General features: G+C 27.9%; 1 protein-coding gene across 1 annotated transcript; it reads left to right on the forward strand.

Moving 5' to 3' along the window:
- The first annotated feature begins 15,844 nt into the window (after positions 1–15,844).
- On the forward strand, positions 15,845–21,014 carry LOC113553334. The gene is made up of 3 exons (XM_026956619.1): positions 15,845–16,164; positions 16,271–16,541; positions 20,368–21,014. The coding sequence occupies exons 1-3, from the start codon at positions 16,018–16,020 to the stop codon at positions 20,712–20,714; spliced, it is 765 nt and encodes a 254-aa protein (XP_026812420.1). The 5' UTR covers positions 15,845–16,017; the 3' UTR covers positions 20,715–21,014.
- The last annotated feature ends 611 nt before the right edge of the window (positions 21,015–21,625 follow it).

Below are 21,625 nucleotides of genomic sequence, written 5' to 3' on the forward strand. Positions count from 1 at the left end.
AGCAAAATAAAATGAGTACCTTAATTGATACGTCACATTGCCTGCAAAAATATTATATTTTATTAGGGTCGTAAAATTATATTACTACAATATTAATGAAAAAAAAAAAAAAAAAATATGATAAAACTCGTTAACTATAAGACTCGATAAAGAATATAATATATTATAATACGCACACCTTATAATTATTTTTAATCGAGGATTTGTAGGTCAGCGTTAATGGCGTTCCGAACGAGGTGCTGGACGCATTGAAATCATGTAGTTCTCGTTATTTAACGGGATACAGCTGGCCGGCAATACGTGTTCGAATCAAACAAACGTAGGTACGTAAATATTAATTTGACGCGCCATATTCTTAGGTATATTGTTATTATATTACAATATAGTATGCAAGTCGACTCGAAACAGCTGGACGCGCGTACACTGTAATATACCAATATTATTATTATTATTATTATTATTATAATTTTACACATCGTGATAATCATGATTATGGTAACATAAACATATTATTATAATATCGGAGACCTAACCCGTATCCGATTTGTTTCGAGTACCGTAGATTGGTTTCGCGCGGAGTCGACGACGATATAACGAGTCGCGCGTATATACCGATATTGTACGATAGAGTCGTACGATTCAGATCACCGTAATCCATACCTCGTTTTAAACGAAATAACCCCGAGTAGACGTCTGAGAACTTTCACATATTTTTATTTCTACACACCTATATCATAATATTATACGTACAGTGTTCACCGTTTAACGTGTATAAATTATAAGATAACTTCAAGAAAATAAAGTGTTATGTCCGCGTAGCTATTGGTCATATTGATTTGATGATTTTCCCCACAGTGAAACGGAGTCGTAGACTGTTTGTACAGTAAAGTTGTTACAGTGACAGAAAACGGAAACAAACGCGCGGATACCGTGTTAAATTATTAGAAAAAGAACATGCCGTTTATACGAATAATCAATGTATTCATTTTGAATGCGGGAGTGGTTAAAATATACCTTATGGTTCTTATCATGTACACGAAAAGTCCAAAAAAAATTAATTGGGTTATTATCAATCGTTACAAATTCCTAAAAATCATTTGACAGATTTCAGTACCTTCGACAAAGGTATAAGTATAATATTATAATAGAAACCAGTCAAATATTAGTTTAGATTTATTTCATATTAGAAACGACTCAAGTAATTTATTTGATGATATTGTGTTGTTATTGAATTTTTGATTTATATTTTAGTTTTAATAGTCGTTGACAATAAATATTTTTAAAAAAATTTAGAGATCGAAAAATAAATCATTTTTTCTTCTAAATATCTATGTATTTAAATAACGTGAATTTATTAATACGATGAACTCGTATAATAAAAAATATTATCATTATCCTTTTTTGACTGATGTAATTTTTAAATGTGTTCAATAAGCTTGGTAATTATTAAGTAAAAAAATATTTAAAATATTAAACGCAAGTTTTTATCACCACAATTAAAAAACATAGTTTAACGTAAATTCACAATAATTTTATAATTGTTTAAAGTTTAAAATGTTTATAAAATTTGTCAAAATCACAAAAATTGGCTAATATTATTTTGTCATTACACAAAACCATAAATAATTTAAATTTGTATGACTAACACTCGACAATTTAATATAAGGTTCCTCGTAAGTAGTTCATACTGATACCCAAAACTCCAAAAATTCTATAAGTTTTATTTATTTTTATTTTTTGAATAAATTGGATTTAAATGAAAAATGAGAGTTTAAACATTTTTATATTAACTCAAAAATATTATTTGTGGGACTTAAAAAATGTATAATATTATATATCTTACAATACACATTGATTTTTTTTAAATTATTTAATAAGTTATATTATACCAAGAACATAATATTATTATTAACACAGCTATAGAATCTGACATATATGAGTACAATATACAAATATACAATTATGCAAATTAATAATTTAATAAATTATTTTTTAAGTATAATGTATATATTATGTTTTTGACAAAAATTAATTTTATACGATAAGATGCATTACCGTGTAACAGTAAAAAAAAAAAATAATATGATAGCACTATAAATGTATAATAAAGTATATTAAGTAACTAAAAACTGATATAAAGTCAATCTACTAAAAATCATTTTTTGTTTGTAATGATTTATCATTGAATTCTTAAATAAAAAAATATGTTAGCGATGTATATTCAGCACCTACTCTACAGTAGTAAGAAGTAACCTCTTTTTAATTCCTCTTATTGAAAAAGAATATTTTCTTGGCATTTCGTATAAAAGTCATTTTTAAACGAGTATTTAATTATAGTTATAATTTTTAAGTTATCAAAGTTTACATTAGCGGAGTAGTGGATAGACATTTTTCTAGGCAAATCTATGTCCCCTTATTCCTCTTCTCTAAAATCCTATTACTTATTACTATTGGTTATAAATATATATAATAGTCAATGTTATTATGATTAACACTAATTATAAACTTTTTTAAAATTTTCAGATAACTTTTTTAATTTTCATACTTTTTGAGGTTATGGTTATTTATTAAAAGAGGTATCATTATATTATGTATAATTATAGTTAGTCATAAAATAATTCCAATATATTCATATAAGTATTTGCATCAAAAGTAGATACTTACTGCCTTTATTTAAAGCGTAATTTATTAAAAAATTAATATACCAGGTGTGACGGTTTAATTATGAATAATTTCCTACAACTTATTTTAACTTGATATTAAACACTACACATAATATGTATAACATTCAAAAACATTTATGTATATTTTTTATTTTAGATCAGTTAGAATAACCGTATTTTTTTTTTTTTTTTTTAAAACATTATATACAATTAATTGTATTAAAATATGCATAATATTAATTAAACATTAATTTTTATAAAATATGCATTCTTACAAGGAGAAATAACAAAATTAAATACGAACAACAGGACACAGTGATTGGATGTTGGGCACTCAGGCGGAAGCTAGTATGATTACGTTACATGCGTTTAATAAGGACGATAAATCGCTTTAAAATTAAATTCTTAGCATGCTATTTTTACCTTAAATTGGCCAAAAAACAATGTATTATCATATCTCCTGAAAAAAATCTGCCTAGGCAATCTCCGCAGAATAATACTATATTATTATTAAATTAGCATTTTATAATATAATATGAATTACTAAAATCGTTCGTTCTTGAACCCGTTATTTAAAATAACATTATAACATCAAGATAATAATTATTCTGAAAAATTAAATAATATGAATATCAATCATAATGTATAAATTATATTTTAAGTACCTATTTATAATCCTATAAGGATAACGAATTAAAATGTAAGCTAATCCATGTTGCCTATGTATTACTCCGTATGGCGTTAACTGTAGCTAAGTATATTAGGAAATATACATTTCGTAACTATAGGATTTGCTAATTTTAATAATATTGAAACCACTGTGAAACTAACTATTTATTGTACAATAAAAAAATTGTTAGTTTTAATCTTAACGTGTTAAATACCATTGAACTCTTTGACATTTTTAAATATCCCAAAAACTTCATCTTTGCGTACCATAATAATATTTTTTTATTTTATTGTAATATAATTACATATTAATATTTTTTTCTGTTGTTTAACTAATTTATTTAACATCAACAAATTAATTACATACGTATTTTAATAACGTATTTTTTTAAAATCAAAATTCTAAGTCTTTTAATAGACCTGAATTGCGATTCATTTTTAATTATTAACAAGAAAAAACAATAAGATTGTAATGTAATATAATTCTAATAATTATTAGCTATTACTATAAAATTCATTCAGCGGCATTTTTCTTTTAAAGGGAAAAATAAAATAATATTTGTTTTATTTGGAGCTATCGCATCTGACGAATATCAGCGCATTATTATTAAATTATCTGTGAAAAATACAAAATATCTCATGTCTGATGTGATTGAAATATATTTTACAATATTTACAGTAAAAAATAATAGTCATTGTTATTATTGTTATAATTATATTATTTTGCTTTAACATCGGTATGTTTATTTATGTATATGTATATATTTTTATTTAAAATTATATGTCGTTCAACGTGAAATAATTACCAACTCATGTCAATATAATATTATTGAACAACACGACAAATGTAATATTGTGTCACATTAAGTCGAACCATATCAAACGTATGTATGTCAATTAAATATTGTTAATGGTACCTTCGTGGCTCTCCGTATCTATTGTTGTTTGTTTACGATATCTATGTGAGTATATTATTTAAATCGTGTTACTATTTTAAAATATAAACACACGTATATAATATGGAATGAGTTCAATATAAGTAACTATTATTATTATTTGTATTATTGTACTAATAGATTTTAGTATTTTTAAAATTTATATATACACGGTTGTCGGTTATATACTTACACTGGAAAAAAAAATTAAAAAAAAATACTAATATTATTTTGAGCACAACAGAGAGACGTCTACAAGTAATCAATCGAAATAAGTCATCACAAAAAATCTTCAGTAGTTATTATTTGATTTATAATTATATTGGTCCATTTTAAAATGTTAAAAAATAAAACGCAATTTAAATCGTAGATTTTATTAACATAATGTTGTTATTCATATTTTTGCACCCTACTGTTTAAGATACAATACAAATATAGCACATTTTATTATTTAATTTAAGGTTTTAAGAATTAAAAATATCATCAAAATATATTTTAAAATTATAATCGCAACATTTTGTAATTCATTTAAAAAATATGTACTATACGCTTAAAATATAATTAGAGAATAAATTATTAAACGTTGGATTGAGTTAAAAAATTGTCTTTTCCTGTGTTAGTCTTACTTTGATTATCTCGGTACACGACTTTTTCCATTTTTGTGTATAAAATACGTGATTAATAGTATTTGGATTAGCAACACTTATAAATAATGGGCATAACTTGTGGAAGTGGACTAAGTAGAAACACACGTTATCACGAGTGTCATTGTAAAATCGTAAACCCTTATTTTTATGTTTTCTTAAATAATAATAATATTATATAGAATATTCTTTGTAGAAAAATAAGGTGTTGGCTTATGCAACATATAATACATGTATGACTCTTGTTTTTATTATTTCAAACTCAAGATGAATTACATTTTCAATTTCTTAACCATAACAATAAAGCATATTATTGACGCTTTTATAATTTTAAATTTACTGTTATTTATTTAAAATATAATTCTATGAAAAGTGTATTTATTGATAAATTATATAAAACCTGAATTTTAACTGTATAAGTAATAAATTATTAGAATAATTACAAATCAATAATACATTAATACATTATGTTAAAGCTAACAAAGAATTATCCTGCAATCTCTAATTAATCAATTATATGTAACTGCATAAATCATATAAATTCACTTATTTTGTTAATAAATAAATGTAATCTAATTGCGAGCTTCACGTGGAAATGCATTATCGAAAATTTTATAATTTGTATTCATTATAATCCTACTAATACTATCAACATAAAACACTAAAATATTGTAGTTGATAGATAATAAGATTATTTTAAACACAACAGTATAATGTATATGTAATTTTATTCACATAATCAACAACAATAAATATAAGTGGGGAAGAATATTTCAAAGATTACAATATTAATATAGTAAATCGTTAAGAAAATAATTTTTACATAATTTTACTATTATACCGGATGATATTATAAAATAAAATAAAATATTCTTATTTATAATAACATAACCGGACATAAAGTATAACCGTATTTTGTTATTAATTATTAATTATTATTAATACGAATAAACATTCTATTTGCCTATACATTGCACCGTATCATAATCACTTTGATCGCATGTTGTGAAGTATTTGTAATACAACTAAGGGATTCACTACCTGTTAACAAATGATTAAAAATAGTTATTTATCTAATTATTTTTCTGATATTTTGAATTTAAATTATCTTTTAAATATTTGTACTGATTACAAATTATAATACTATGTTAAAATATATTGTGTATAGACAGCACAACTAGTTATAATAGTATTACATTTTTATTTATTACAAACAATTTAAAACAATATTATAAGTGTTGTGCATTTCTGTAGTATGAAAAAATAGTTTTATTAAAAAATTACCATAACAACCATTACTAGAATCATTTTGTAAATTTTAAGATGGATAGAAAAAGGTATCAGATAAAGAACACGCGTTATAAAAAAAGAACAATACAAAAAAATAAATATAAAATTGCTATTAATAATGATAATAATGAAAAAAAAAAGTTACGTTGGTTATAAAATAAAATTGATGTAACAATTAATTTGACATATTAAATAAAATATTTAGATTGAATGTGTCTCACTTAGCTATTGTACAACACTGGTTATAGCGTATTCAGGCTCGTACTTTAAATTAAAAAAAAAATGTGAGAACCATTTTCAAACATTATTTTTACTGTAATATCAACAGATAAATAGTTATCGTTATCTCAAGTCCTACCACTAGGAATGAGGTCTTTGATCCAAATATTTATTCCCGCTGTTAAAATATATAGAGATGTATAATAATCTATAGTCTATACCCCGTTGCTTTCATCATCCGAACGAGTAGTTTTTACAATATTTTATAATTCGAAACACACTTGTCACTTCTATTTTAATCCGTTAAATATTTTTTTATTGTCATAAAAAAAGAATGCAATGTCACTTTTTAAACGATAAATAACATTTTACTGTCAAAATCGATTCATTCTTATTGGAATGTATCCCATTCACCAACATTCGTTTGAACCGAATTATTATTTTTTATATATAATTTATTCGAAAACTTTCATTTTCATTCATAATTTGTCTACTTATATTTAAACATACTATACGTGTAATAACTCTACAATCTAACCAAAATTGAATATTTCTAATCCGATCCATATCGATAATCCGATCAATAATATAATATAAAATTATTGTACTTACTTGATTGAATGGAATATATCGTATTTTTTTTTAAGTTTTCATGTAAGTCATTTGAATAAAAAATACAATATGTTATACATTTCTACCAATGTACATTATCCAGGAAATTAAAAAATAATAACATCGTTATGTCATGTATTGTTGTTATAACTATTATATGTTTTAGTTCTTATAACCATAATATTATATTGTGTCATAATATATTATATCTTAGGATAAGATTATAATAAAATAAAACATAATATTTAGATATGGTAGAAATAGATTAGAGTGATATTAGTGGATGATCAAATTTGTCACGTTGCGCGTCGCACTACTAAAAATTGTTATGTAAGATCATCAATAATTTTAGAACATTTCAATATATTAATAATGCGATTTATAAAAATTTAAGTCTATTAAATTGTATAGGATATAATTAATAATTATTTTTTATTTAAGATGTTATACGTTTGTTAGGTCACAGGTAAATTAAAGATATAACTTATTAAAAATATTGTATGGTTAACCAATATTATACAATACTAATCCAATTGATATTAAATTAAAACTCTACTAACGACCGGTATTTCTTAAGTAAAAAGCGTGTTATATGTGATACTCCACTATAACATAAATCTTGAAATTGATCGCTTTTAAATTGTACTGTATGAAAATATTAAGATATTGAAAATACTATACAGTATAATATTTTGATTGCACAGTTATTATAATAATACTAATATTTTATGTTTTATTTTAATTAATTTTAGTTAATTAGAGTTCCTATAATGCCAATGACAAGAAAAATAGTAGAATTTATTTTATTTAGAATAAAAATGTTACCGATTTATTACTGTTGCGGAAAGTCTTATGTATAAAGCAGGAATCTAAACTTATTTAAAAAAAAAATTGAATTTAACGACAAAAAAATGTAGTATTATTATATCATTATAATATATAGGTAAAAATACAAATAACTATGATGAAATTTTTAAATCATATACGTTGATTGTTTTGGTCCTTTTCACTATTATTTAAAAGATGACGGAAAACTAAATAATACTTTATATTACAATAAAAAAAATTATTTATTATTTCACTTTTCTATGGATAATTTCTATTAAATAACGGCATTGTTTATGAACGCGGAAACACGTGTTGAATGCATAAGTAATAGGACCTTGGGAATGTAACAAATCAAAATATGAACGGTCGAATGCATGAATAATGGTGACGGACCGGAACATTTTCTGTGTCGTCTTCTGAGACATATTGTGATGATTTTAAATGAAAATATTCTTCGGTTAAAAGTAAAAGTAAACATTACCGGAGAAAAGCAATGAAGACAATATTTGAAATTATTAGCTGCTTATGATGGCTTTCTATACACGAATTGAATGACAAAAGTTAGTTAACTGTAAGAAATCCGTAAATGTTAAGAGACAATATGATGCAATATATTTGTACATAGATACATTTAGTTCAATTATATTATATTCTTTTTACTAGTGTGTAGAGTATACCTATGTTTTCAAATGTGTTCAACACCGATATTTAAATTTTTTAAAACAAATAAATTACAATTAGGTAGGTATTACATATTTTTAAATTTTAGTCCGAATTATAAGAACACAAAAATGTTGATTATCGAATTAAAATCATTTATAATACTATATGTTTTTTTTTAAGTAACTAAGAATATATTTAGCGATGATACTAAAATATAAAAATTGTACAAAATTCATTATGAATAGTAAAATAATTTTAGGTAATAATATTTTATTGAAAAAATGTATTAAATGTTTACTTATCTTAAAATTATTATAAAGGTTCTACAATCGGTATATTTTTCATTGTAGCGTGGTAAATACTTAAAAGTAACGGAGCATCAATTCAAAAATTCATATCAAATAAAATCTTCACGTGTAATAGTCCGATAATATAATTATTAGTAATAATTAATAATAAAAGAAAATTACAAACATACTTACAACATTAATCTGAACACCTACATCGACAAAATCGATTATATTCTATCTTAAACCAACCAGCTCATGATATAATATTATTGTGAATAATGTACAAGAATAACGTAAAAGCTTCAAAAGTAGAAATTACTTTGACGTTCACGTTCACAAATGAACACTAACAAAAAACCATACTACCTCTGTGATGAATGACGATAAAATAAAACATTTTGATTTAATAATGCAATTATGCATTAATTTATGCATTAGTATACATTATTTTCATTATAATTTATGGGTACAATTGTTATTATTTTGAACTTTTAAAGTTAAATTAAAATTATAATATATTTATTATTTATATTACTATTTATGTTAAACAAATATTAATTAAAAACCTTAAAACATTCCACTATAACTTAAAATATTATTTTATATTTAATTAAAATATTTACTTATAGACGGAAAAATATTCGGTATACATAATAATTTTCAAAATATTATCCTCGAATCAATAATCCATTATGACATAATAGGAACTATTTAATGAAAATATAAATGATGTGCATTTAGAAATCACTAGTGTAATTTTTCTGTTATTATATAATATTATATCACGTGTTTTTCATTAAAACACAAATATATAAAAATAAATTTACCAATGTCGTCGTCTACTCCCCAATCCCAAAATTATGAAATGCTTATGATGAAGTTTTAATTAAAAACTTCGGTTTTTTACTATAAAAGTTTTCGTCTAGCTACTACTTATGAATAGGTTAGTGAATGGATACTATGCGTAGAATAAATTTCCTATCAAAATTTGATTTGCCCATGATGGTTTTCTTTTATTGGTATAAACGTACTGTACGTACTATACTGCCCCGACGGTATAATATAGTGAATAGTCAATATAGACCACGGCTATTATTTTGTTGTACACGTTTTGCAATCACTAACTATATATATACGTAGTATATTATGCTATCATTGATTGCCACAGAGAAGACACACTGTTATAATGAGTATATAATATATTATTTGATCGGCAAATGGTTTTATGCGGTCTATTCAAAAATGCGACAATTCATACTATTATTGTTATAATCGAATTATTATAAGGGACTATTCTTTGTCTTCGCGCGAACCGAAAACGACGTCATATAGAAAATTAATTTGACATTCTGTTTTCGTCCATCGTTTGCATTTTAACTAAACGCACCATACATGTATCATAAATATTTTCACCAGCTCCGAAACTGATGTCTTTTACAGAGACAGGCAATACGATGAGAAACGTGTCATTTTCGCGGTTCGTTGTTAATCACATATTATATAGTTTAGACTTGTATCGATGAAAATCATATTAGTGTAGATGCTTCAATGTTAAGTATAATATGACAACTAAAATGTAAAAAAAAAAAACATAAATTGATTTTTTTACACAATTATTATTTATGATTGTAACTTATTATCACGCATGTGCAGTACTATAAGGATTTTTTCTCGGTTATGATTAAAAACAGTATCAAAATACATCATTGTATATCTTCATAGAAACTCATGGATCACTATTAACAGTAGAGATGGGCAACGATATCCATAATTCGATACGATATCGATATCGTAGCACATTTTTGACACCGATATCGTTCTATAATAGTATGATATATCGTGATATAAAATTGAATAATTTTTTTAAAAATACATTTTATCTTTAGGTTCTTTGCTTTAGTAAATTGTATTGTGTGTGCTGTGTAATAAACCATTAACTAATATAACTAATAAGTAATAATATTTGTCAGCTGATAAAGTTTGTACACGTGTCCCCGGGAAATGTCCATTATTATATTATTTATATTATTTTGGTGTACCAATGATAAATATAAAATACTAAATTTAATTAAACTTATAAAAATATAATTTGATACGATATCGATATCGAACAAATTTCGAGATCGCGATACAATATCGGGAAAATTGGAACGATATCAAAACACAATTATATCGTTGCTCAACACTAACAGTATATACAAACTAAAAAACTTCGTACCTTCAATCGTTATAACTATTGGAATATTAAAGAGTATAAATTATAGGCTTTAATATGGTCCCATACATTTTCTGTAATTTGTTCAGATACAAAATTGTCACCTGAACAAGACGTCCATTTGACGATTAACTCGAGTTGACTTAAAATAATTACTTTATTATAAATAAATTGTTTTGATTTATGATTAAAAAGCACAAGTTAAAAGTGTCAATAGTGAACAAATTTCTAAATCTAATCTCAAGTTCTGAAAAATAATATTGAATGTAGCTTAAACGTGATCTGAAGTGAGCTATAAATACATTGAAAACTTTTTTTGCCAAAACCAGGCCTCATAATTCTGTTCTTTTATGTGCGAATTCCAATAGATATCGTGAGAAATACCCTACGGTCACTTTGGTATTATATTATAATTTAATTATCAAACAAATATTCAGGTCATATATAATATCACGTATTATTATGGTTACAATATGCGTACGCACGTTTTAGATATTTAATAGATATACATATATTGGTATCGGTAATTTCGCATAAATAATTATAATAATAATCTTCAGCACAACTATTCTATAATAATATTATTATTTTAAAAGTTTTAAGTTGATATTTTAGCTAATACCTAGGTACTACATTTTTAGCGGACGTACAGTGTGTTTCTAATTCTCTCTCTCTTTGAATAAATATTATTTAATTTTTTCACTTATTTGTCTATGTATATTATTAAAATTAAACAAAGTACAAAACAATCACGTGTGAAATTATTGATTTCAAGATAGTCATCGTAAAGTCATTGGTCCGGAGTAGAGTGGATAGATACACGCGTACCATTTCTATATGTTTATCTTAAAACAGTCCGCCGGAATTCAACGTATTTTCGATTTCGTGACGATTTCTGTATGGAGACATACATAAATAAGGACTGCAGAGTAAACGTATAAAGTTGAAAAATTTATGATATTGTTATGATATTATGCATATGCAACGATCGACCACACATCCGTTTTCATTCACGATCGATTGTCTTTTGCACACTTTGGTGATCACTAATAATTGTTGATCCAAATATTATATAGTCACAAATGCTTTGTTTAGATATATAAATATCTTACAAATCCACAAACGTTATCGATGCTGTCGATCGTTTTTTCGCAAAATGTATGCATAATATGCATTTTACATGAGTAAATGTATAATAATAATAATAATAATAATAATAATAATATACACATAATATTATGATAAGATATGTCATGTTCTACGGAGTCAAACGTTACTATAGTAAACGCTGCACCCAGAAATTGTTTTGTGTACACGATCGTTATAAGCATAATATTACCGCCATTATACTTTTTTACACGAAAAGAAAAATTTTTAGTCTTTAGACATTTGAGCATTTTACTAAACTTTGGTGTAATGAAAAAAAAACCAAAAACAATTTCAATTTCAATCAAAATTTTGTTGTTTTTTTTAAATACTAAATGGCTGTTTCCCCATTAATTCGAGTCATGTATTGTATTCAAAGTGATGTGAGTATATTCTATAGTACTTCAAGGTATTTAATTAAAGTTATGAACTAAACTTGAAACTTACTATGTACATCATAAACGAGTTTCCCAGTTTTTAAATTTTATACTATAGTATACAATCAGACGGAAACGATTAACAGTATTTATATTCACTAACACGTTTTTTCTTGTATTAATATGATCGAAATGATATAGAAACCACGCTTATCGTGGGAAACGTTAAATTTTTATATAATTTTATTTAGACGGTATTCATTACAATAGTAATTATTATTATGACTGTAGGCGAAATAGTATCCATCGAAAGTGTTTAATTCACATCGGGCGTAATTTGTATGTATATAGTACACCCGCGACACTAAATCAATTATTGCAGACTACTTTTTGTTTCGTATGCATGCAAATATAATAAGGTACATGATGTATAACATTTTTATAGGTATAATGCGTGTACGATATAATGTATGCCTATGTGTTAGTTCCAATTTCTTATGACCTTATTCCGACACCCGTAAGAATATGTGTACACATAATATTACATCCCGTGCTTTGTGAAACGATATTGTTTGTTTTTGCGCACAATTTAATTATAAAGGCGAACATCGCTACGGGGAATCATATTTCGCTTAATTAGGACTGGCGCATGCATTGTTGCCGGTAGCCGCACGCCCGAACCCTGAACACAATGAACGACGACTATTTTTCTGGTACGCGTAATTGAATGAAATAATTTGCTTATGAAAACAAGCCTGTAGCTGCTGCTGATAGGTATAGTCATAGGCAGGCAGCTAGGTAAAAATAATATCCGACGCAGATGTTATGAACATGTCTAGATATATTGAAAGTATATTTTCTAACTCGAGAAGACTCAACGACTCGGGACTTTGAATAAAACGGATAACTGATAGCCATTTAAAATAAAACGTAAAAATCGACATAACTTACTGTCATTGTGATAGAATGCGTGTTTACATGTATACGCATATGGCCAAGTGCCGCCGAAATATCAAATACGACAAAATGCTTTCGTGGTTTACCCACGGTATTGTTACGGCACGATAGATTATTATTAATTCAAGTTTTCCTTTTTCCCGAACATCACGCAAATGTAAATGGCCGACTTACACATATCGTAGTATATACAGTATATTGTATACCATTCTAAACGAAGTTGTAAATATTGTAATATAACTCGAATAGTATGAGCAAGTATTAGTAATAGTATTATGGTCTATACGTTGCATGTACAATATTATTCAAACGGTTTCAACTTGTTATGTCCCTTTTTTTTTTATCCAAATGTTGTGCAGTTTACGAATGTAAAAATTACAAACTCCAGTTGAAAATAAAGTAATGATATTATTTTATTTTATAAATTATATTTTCCATAAGGTTAATATTAACATTATACCTAAAATGCATTATCGGATTCAAATATTAATTGTTTCTAAAATAACGTAATATGATATGTTGAATGAAATAGTTTTAATTCTAATTTAATAAGCAATAATGAGTACATTATATATCAATAGCCTACATAATCTGATTTAATGTGTTTTATGTTGATAAATAATAAAAAATAAATATATCATTATTATTTAAATGAATGAGCATTTTAGTCGATTTAATTTACAAACTAATAAGTAATAATTTTATACTTTATTTTATCCTATTTTTATGTACCTATCCTCATATACATATGCGAAGTACCTACGTATGTTTTTCAATACGTAAACACTATATTCATATCGTTTCAGCAATAATAGAAATAAGCAAACGCAATTTGGAAAATTATTTTTTATGATAAATGAAAATAAATTGACTATTTATCTCAAAGCTATAAATATAATTAATTTTTATATTATATACATAGAACATATTATAAACTATATTATAACAGATTTAATTTAATAGTTTTGTTCTTCTTGTTTTATTTAATATTTATTTTTATAATATATGTAGATCGATTTAGACCCCAAATTTACCCAATAACACGAGTACTACCCAATTTGAGTAAAAGTTATAAATTAATAATATGTATATGATTTTAACTATAAAAATTAATTAAAATATTGAATAAATGATAAATAATAATTGTACAGTATTATTTAAACATAGATAACAAGCAATGTTTTTTACTTATATATATATGTGTGTACAAACTAATAAGAAATGAATGCACCTATAGGAAATTTTGTGAGTTTTGCTTTCTCCGAGGTAACCGTTAGTCTAAAGTCTTCTCAAAATATAAAAATGTTACCAGTAACTGTTAAAAAGAATATATAGCGTACCTATTCAAGGTACGTATGGGAATTATAAAAATCCGTTTTTTCAGGAGCACACTCTCTCGTGCATTAAAGTCTCCAAAAATATGCTCTTTCATGTCGATCAAGTGCTCATCTGGTGGAAACCAATTCATGCTAAAAGCATTTAACGTTCAGTTAATGCATTTAGTCGGATAATAATATTTACTTTTCATCGAGTTCGTAGCTACAATTATGAGAGTGACCCGGAGAACGATGAAATTGCGATTGTCCCGGCTAACATATAATAATATATTAGTGTATTATATTATTATAAACATAAATGATAATAATAATAATATTTTATTTTCACCATCGTAATGTCACCGCTATCGTTGTCGTTATCTTTTTAGTTTCACGAACGTACACATATACGAGAAAATCGATTTGACAATGATCAGCGAAACGGTATTCGAATATGATAATGACGTCGTTCACACACGCACACATATGGAACGCAAAGCGAAAAATGAAAATAGGAATAGAGTGAAATGGAAAAATTTCATCACAAACGCCCAAAAACCATTCACACGGTATTTTTGTGTGTACTTAAGTGCGAAAATGGCCGGCGGCGAGTGCCCATCACACATGGCCCCCTCGGGATTGCATACACACAAGACAGACAATATAATATGCATATATATTATTTTCTCCCTCTCTCATACACATACTTACTCTTTTATTATTTTTCATAAACTCTCCCCACACAAGCACGCACATACACATACATATATCGGTCAAGCTCCATTTATCGTTTGACGATGACAATAGATGACGACGATGATGGGCGGCACGAAAATTGTTATTATCGCGTCGTCGTCGTCTTCTCCTGGTGGGACGACGTAGTGTAATTATGTTCAACGGGAAGTTATCCGGATGTGTTGTGTACGTGTGCGTTGTGTAGGGCTGTCGGCTGAAAAGTAGTTGGTGAAAATAAAATCTGGTGGGGAGAGTGGGGCGCCGTATAAAAATCCTAAGGACCGTCTGTGCAGGACAATTCGTGGAAAAACCTCGTGCGCTCTACTATACCTTCGCAGCCGTGTAGTCTTTGCGATCGTCGTCGTCGTCATAGTTTTCGTCCGTCGTGCCATATCCGATATTCGTCACCGTCGTCGTAAATTCGATCGATCAAACATAAAGTTATATTACTCTCAGCAATGTCGAGATTAGTTACAGTCGTATTCGCGGTGGCGATTGCATCCTCGTTGGTAGCAGCTGAACAACCCGAAGCCCGTAAGATCGATACTGGACTCGGAGACTTTAAGGTAGTGTTCAAGGTGTTTCAAGACTGTTCAAAGGCGCAGGTAAGTCGGCGGCTCTCTCCGATGTCGAAAAACGACATTTGGTATTTTTTCTTCTTATGCCGTTGTAACTAAATTATAATACGAACGTAATCGTGTTTACACGCAGTTCGGACCATGTCTCAAACACAAGCTATTGACAGCTCTTGACCGGATCAGTGAACAACCGGAAATGGAATTGTTCGATGGTGTACGATTGGTTAAGGACCCGGCTGTTGCACTAAATGACGTCGCCAATGACATGTCTTCGGCCAGATCTGCTAGCGATGACGAGACGACCGGTTTGGATACGTTGGTCATTGACAGAGTGATGAACTTTTTCAAAAGCCGCAGTCTTCAGTTCAAACTTCTCGACAACGAATCGAGAGAAATGGGCGATGGTAAGTCTAATTGTCACTGCACGTATCACTAGTACACACGTATATTTGTACCGGATTTTATACGTTACATATGAAGGGTGTACAATTATTATTATAATAACGTTATATACGAATATAATTTGTAGGTTTTTTCTGCTGTTTAATCTGTGGTGTGATATTTTACCTAAGTATAACATGGTAATAATACTAGCGTATATAACTACTCACGGTTATAAATGATAATATATTTCTGTGTATATAACCAACCATTTATACCAATCTTGATCTACAAGAACGAGATTTCCGTAGTTAATAAAAGAATTTGCATAAACGATATATCGACAATATTTCATAATATTTGATAATGCTTCTATAATAATTCTATACACTAAAATGCCATAGTAATTAAAATTTTTAATCGAGTAAAATATTTAGTTTAATATTTTAACAAAGAATTTTATTTAAAAACAAAATACGATTTAAAATAAAATTTAACTAAACTATTATAATTGTGTTTATTTTATTTTGATCACTGTTATAAAATGTAAATTATTTTTTTATGACAGCACCATATTAATAACAATAATTATTATTTTTATTATATAAATAAAAGTTAAAATGTTTGGCAATTAAAAATCCTATAATAGCAACTATAACCTATATATATATAAAACGTATTGTGTTATTCAATTTTAAATAACTATGAATAATAAAAATGGAAATTTAAAAAATAAAAAAGTTATTTGATTTAAATACAATATCAAAAATATCTTATTACATTCAAATTATTAATAATAATTTATTGAAAAATAGATAAATATTCTTAAAAATCCATCTTACATAAAATACACATTGATCTAATATCCAAATATACATAAATATATATTTTTAATTAAACAATATTGATTTAATATTTAATACTTCTTTGTATCTGATCAAAGTAATAAATGGATAAACTCATTTTAGGTTTATTTAAAAATTGAACTTACAATATTGTAATACTCATCGTTAATTTAATTGCATGTTTATTTTAAAACGTGAATACGAAATAATATGAATTTATTTTAGTTTTGAAGGACGAGTGTAAATTATAATTAGTGATTAACCATATAAATCCCTTTCGAGTCTATACTTAATAATTTACAAAAGATTAAATAACATTTGTGAGTCTCAGTCCGCCAGTATTTAATTTGTTTATTTAATGTTTTATAAGATTGAGATAAAACTATTTCTTTAATATTTGATAATCGTTATTACTTATTAAACGAAAACATAAATATGAATAATATAATGTATAAAAATATATTGTAATTCAAAGTGTTAAGACTACAAACATGAGGTGATCGTTAGCATGCACCAGTAGAATCTAAAGTATTATTAAAAACCGATTAAAAACTATGAAAACCGAAAACGCAATCGATCGTCAATTATATATTATATTACCTATATACAGTGACTCGCACCGCGACATCTGAAAAACGCGACCTCAGGCGACGCGTGCCGTCGAAATGCTTTCCTCCGTATCATATTGTATTATATCATTATATCGTGTAGGTTAATTTTTTTTTCGAAGAAATTCTCAATTATAGTCCAAAAAAACGTAATTATTTTTAATAACGTTCCATCGTCAACCAGATGACCGGACGCATTTTATACGATTGATTTTTAATATAGGTACGGCGTTTCTTTTTCACTTTTTTACCGTCGGCACGAAGTTCCCAGGCGGTAATATCTATAGTGTACGTACAATAATATTATTATCCGCCGCCGCATACCGTGTAACGACCAATCGATATGTTATTTTTATCAATGCGCCTGTAGTTCATTATTGTGCGCGCTCATATCGGTCGGTGTACGTCTTTTTACAGTCGACTAGGTGACATCAATATCGCGATAACAACAATGACAATTTAGCATTGTACTATAATACTTTTATATTATCATATTGTTGTTATAATATACGGCGCACACTATATACGAATCGATGAAAATATATTATAATATAAACTCGCCGCACGAGCGATGCTTGTGATCGGTTGGCTGTTATTTCGATCGGATTTCCCACCCGCCAATTATTTCAGTGTCGATGTTCAAAACTCGTTGATGTCGCGGAAACTCGTAACCATACAGAACGCGCTATTTACGGAGTGTATAATCTGATAATTGGATTACGATTTTCGGATGCAACGATTCGTGCCATCTCTGCCGTGGCTGCAGATTTTTAGCACGTGATATTGTACTCGTGAATATTGAGTATACGATTAAAGTTATTAATTTCAAGGATATTATCGTATTTTTCGATCTCCGCGATGCTTTCGTTTATTCTCATAGTTCAGGGCATAAGTAATTTCACGAGTGTTATACAGCTTAAACGAACGCATTAAATTGATAACCCCGAACCCGACTATATCGGTGAGTAATCGAGAGTATAAATGATATTGTATAGCTAGACATACAATGTTAGTTTCCCAAAGGCCATCCTAAACGGCGAGCGACGTCTACGACAAATATGGGTCCGGCATTACGTACAGTGTCTGCCCTACAATAAAATCAACAATTAATATTATATTTTAAGAATTAAAACCGATTTCACTAGTTCTACGGATGTTAAAAGAAATGGTGACTTACCCCACTCCCGACATTATCCACGTCTGAACAAACGCTGGTGGAGACGATTCTCCACGACATGGTTTCCACATCAGTCGATTCTAACATACATGTATTATTATTATTATTATTATTATGTTATAACCTACCTGTAGCGTACACACACGTGAACCTATTCACACCGCAGCGGTGCGCGACGACAGCGGAAACCGGGTCACAGATCGAATCGTCGATGGATTCGCGGTCATCAAAACCGTCGTTTTAAAACAATAATTAATTAATTAATACGATAACAATATGTGATCTGACGATACGGTTTTTTGACGGACAATCGCCGAGCGCAGCCACCCATATAAATGATTATAATAATAATAAAACGATACGCCTACGCATCTCGTCGACGGCCTGTGTAGCACACCACAGGCTCCTATCCGTTATAACAATGTCATTATGATTTATCGTTATCGGCGTTTTCATTAGCTGTCATCCACACACCCTCCGACAAGAGGTGTTACGCGTCTTAGTCTCGACCTGTATTTCTATGAATTGTCGTCGCGCCGCGGCTGTATTCGTATCTATCGTCCATTCATTTGCTCAGCGACGTCAACCATCATCTACCTACTGCAGATTGTCTGTGAATAATATCGTTGGGCACCGTATATTGTACAGCTATCGACCTTTCTCTTCCGATATCCTAAACTGTATATTGTTCTGTTCGTTCATACACACGCCCGACTACGATTACGTCGGAAAACTTATTAGCTCTTAAATATTATAATATACAATGTCACAACAGCTCTTAATAGTTTCTATTTTTGCACCTTTTGGAATTATTGTAATAATCGACGGCAACGATAGAGATATGAGCATAGCCTAACATATATTTACGATTGGCGGTTATGCGTATTGCCATCTATTGTATCGTTAAAACTAGACTCGATGAATAAATGGATAATACATTTTGAATTAAATATAATATAATTTTTATTCTTGGCGTTATCAATATAATAATTTATTGTAATATATTATGCTGCGTATTCATAATATTATCTTTTTACTAAGTTTTCACTGCACGTTTTTTAACGGAACAAAACTGTATTAAACGAAATATGGAGATTTATTTCCCTAAGTCAAAAACCCATGTAATAACTTCAACAAACAGCTAAACCCCGAAAATAATAATATAATAATATGTTGTCATTTTTTTTTTAATTAAAATTATTTTTTATGGTTAATGAAGGTCGCAAAAAGAGCAACAAGTACAACTCGCTGCTCATGTATCCGTTTATGATGGGTGGTATGACCATACCATTGGCTTTCGGTGTGCTTGCTCTGTTGGCCGGCAAGGCACTGATCATCGCCAAGCTGGCGCTGGCCCTGTCCGCCATCGTGGGTTTGAAAAAGCTGTTCAGTGACCAAGGAGGCAGCAGCCACGAGTACATCACTCACGGAGGAAGCGGTGGACATTACCGTCGGAGCCTGCCTGGCGAACCCATTTCCGCATCTAACATGGCGTACAGCTCATACATGCCAGTCTACGAGGAACCCATCCGGAGCACCACGTCCAACGCGATCCCTCTGCGATGATCGACAGTATAACATTATTCGTGGCCGACTACATAATACAACGTCTTCCTCATATTATGTACGGGAGACAAAGATTATTATTTATTGACAAATGGTATAACATTTATATTATTAACTAGAATTATTATTATTATTATTATTATTATTTTATTATTTATTTCGAATCGAATAAATTCGATTAGCCTTTATAACTTAATATCTTTATTTTATTTTGCTATATATTATTATATATATATATATACCTATATATGTATATTATATGTATAACAATCCGCTCGATGTGTTCGATGACGACAACAATACAATATTGTCATATATTATATTTTATTATTTATACACTGTAAAAACCATTGTTATAGATTTCATTTTTCAGCATTCCTATCCACTTTCAAGCTCACATAAATTATGTCGTGAAATCATTATCCACGTAAAAATGATTTATTTCGAGCATTCATATGAAAATCATAAAAATAATAAAATATAAATTGTATGGTGGTTTACGAAATGCATCCGTGCTCTAAGAACCTAAATTATGCACAACACAAAAAAATCAGATACAATAACTATAGATTATAGCGGATATACTTATAAATTATATAATATTCACTTTATAGATAATAGGTTGGTAAGTCTAAATGTAACCACTAGATGAGTGAACGTGTTTGTAGATTTACGTTGTATCGCATAGCTGTAAATTGAGTATAATAACGTCCAAAGACTCGGTTTAAATTTCTCCCGAATTTCATGAATAGCTACGTAATATGTTTTTGCGTTTTCCGTTTAAACGGCGATGTATAACGATAATGAAAATATACCAATTCCTCAGACGTCTCGTTTTTTGATAATATATATCGGCCGCGTGTGTGTAATATTATAACGACGACGACACAATCGTCGTTTTCGTTTTCAGA

The sequence above is a fragment of the Rhopalosiphum maidis genome, chromosome 2 (assembly GCF_003676215.2).
Source record: "Rhopalosiphum maidis isolate BTI-1 chromosome 2, ASM367621v3, whole genome shotgun sequence".
Taxonomy (NCBI): domain Eukaryota; kingdom Metazoa; phylum Arthropoda; class Insecta; order Hemiptera; family Aphididae; genus Rhopalosiphum; species Rhopalosiphum maidis.

Excerpts from the sequence above, each read along its gene's own strand:
- LOC113553334 (XM_026956619.1), top strand. The coding sequence starts at position 16,018 with ATGTCGAGATTAGTTACAGTCGTATTCGCGGTGGCGATTGCATCCTCG. Across the intron at positions 16,165-16,270 it reads AAGACTGTTCAAAGGCGCAG|TTCGGACCATGTCTCAAACA; the intron begins GTAAGTCGGCGG and ends GTTTACACGCAG. Across the intron at positions 16,542-20,367 it reads ATCGAGAGAAATGGGCGATG|GTCGCAAAAAGAGCAACAAG; the intron begins GTAAGTCTAATT and ends TGGTTAATGAAG.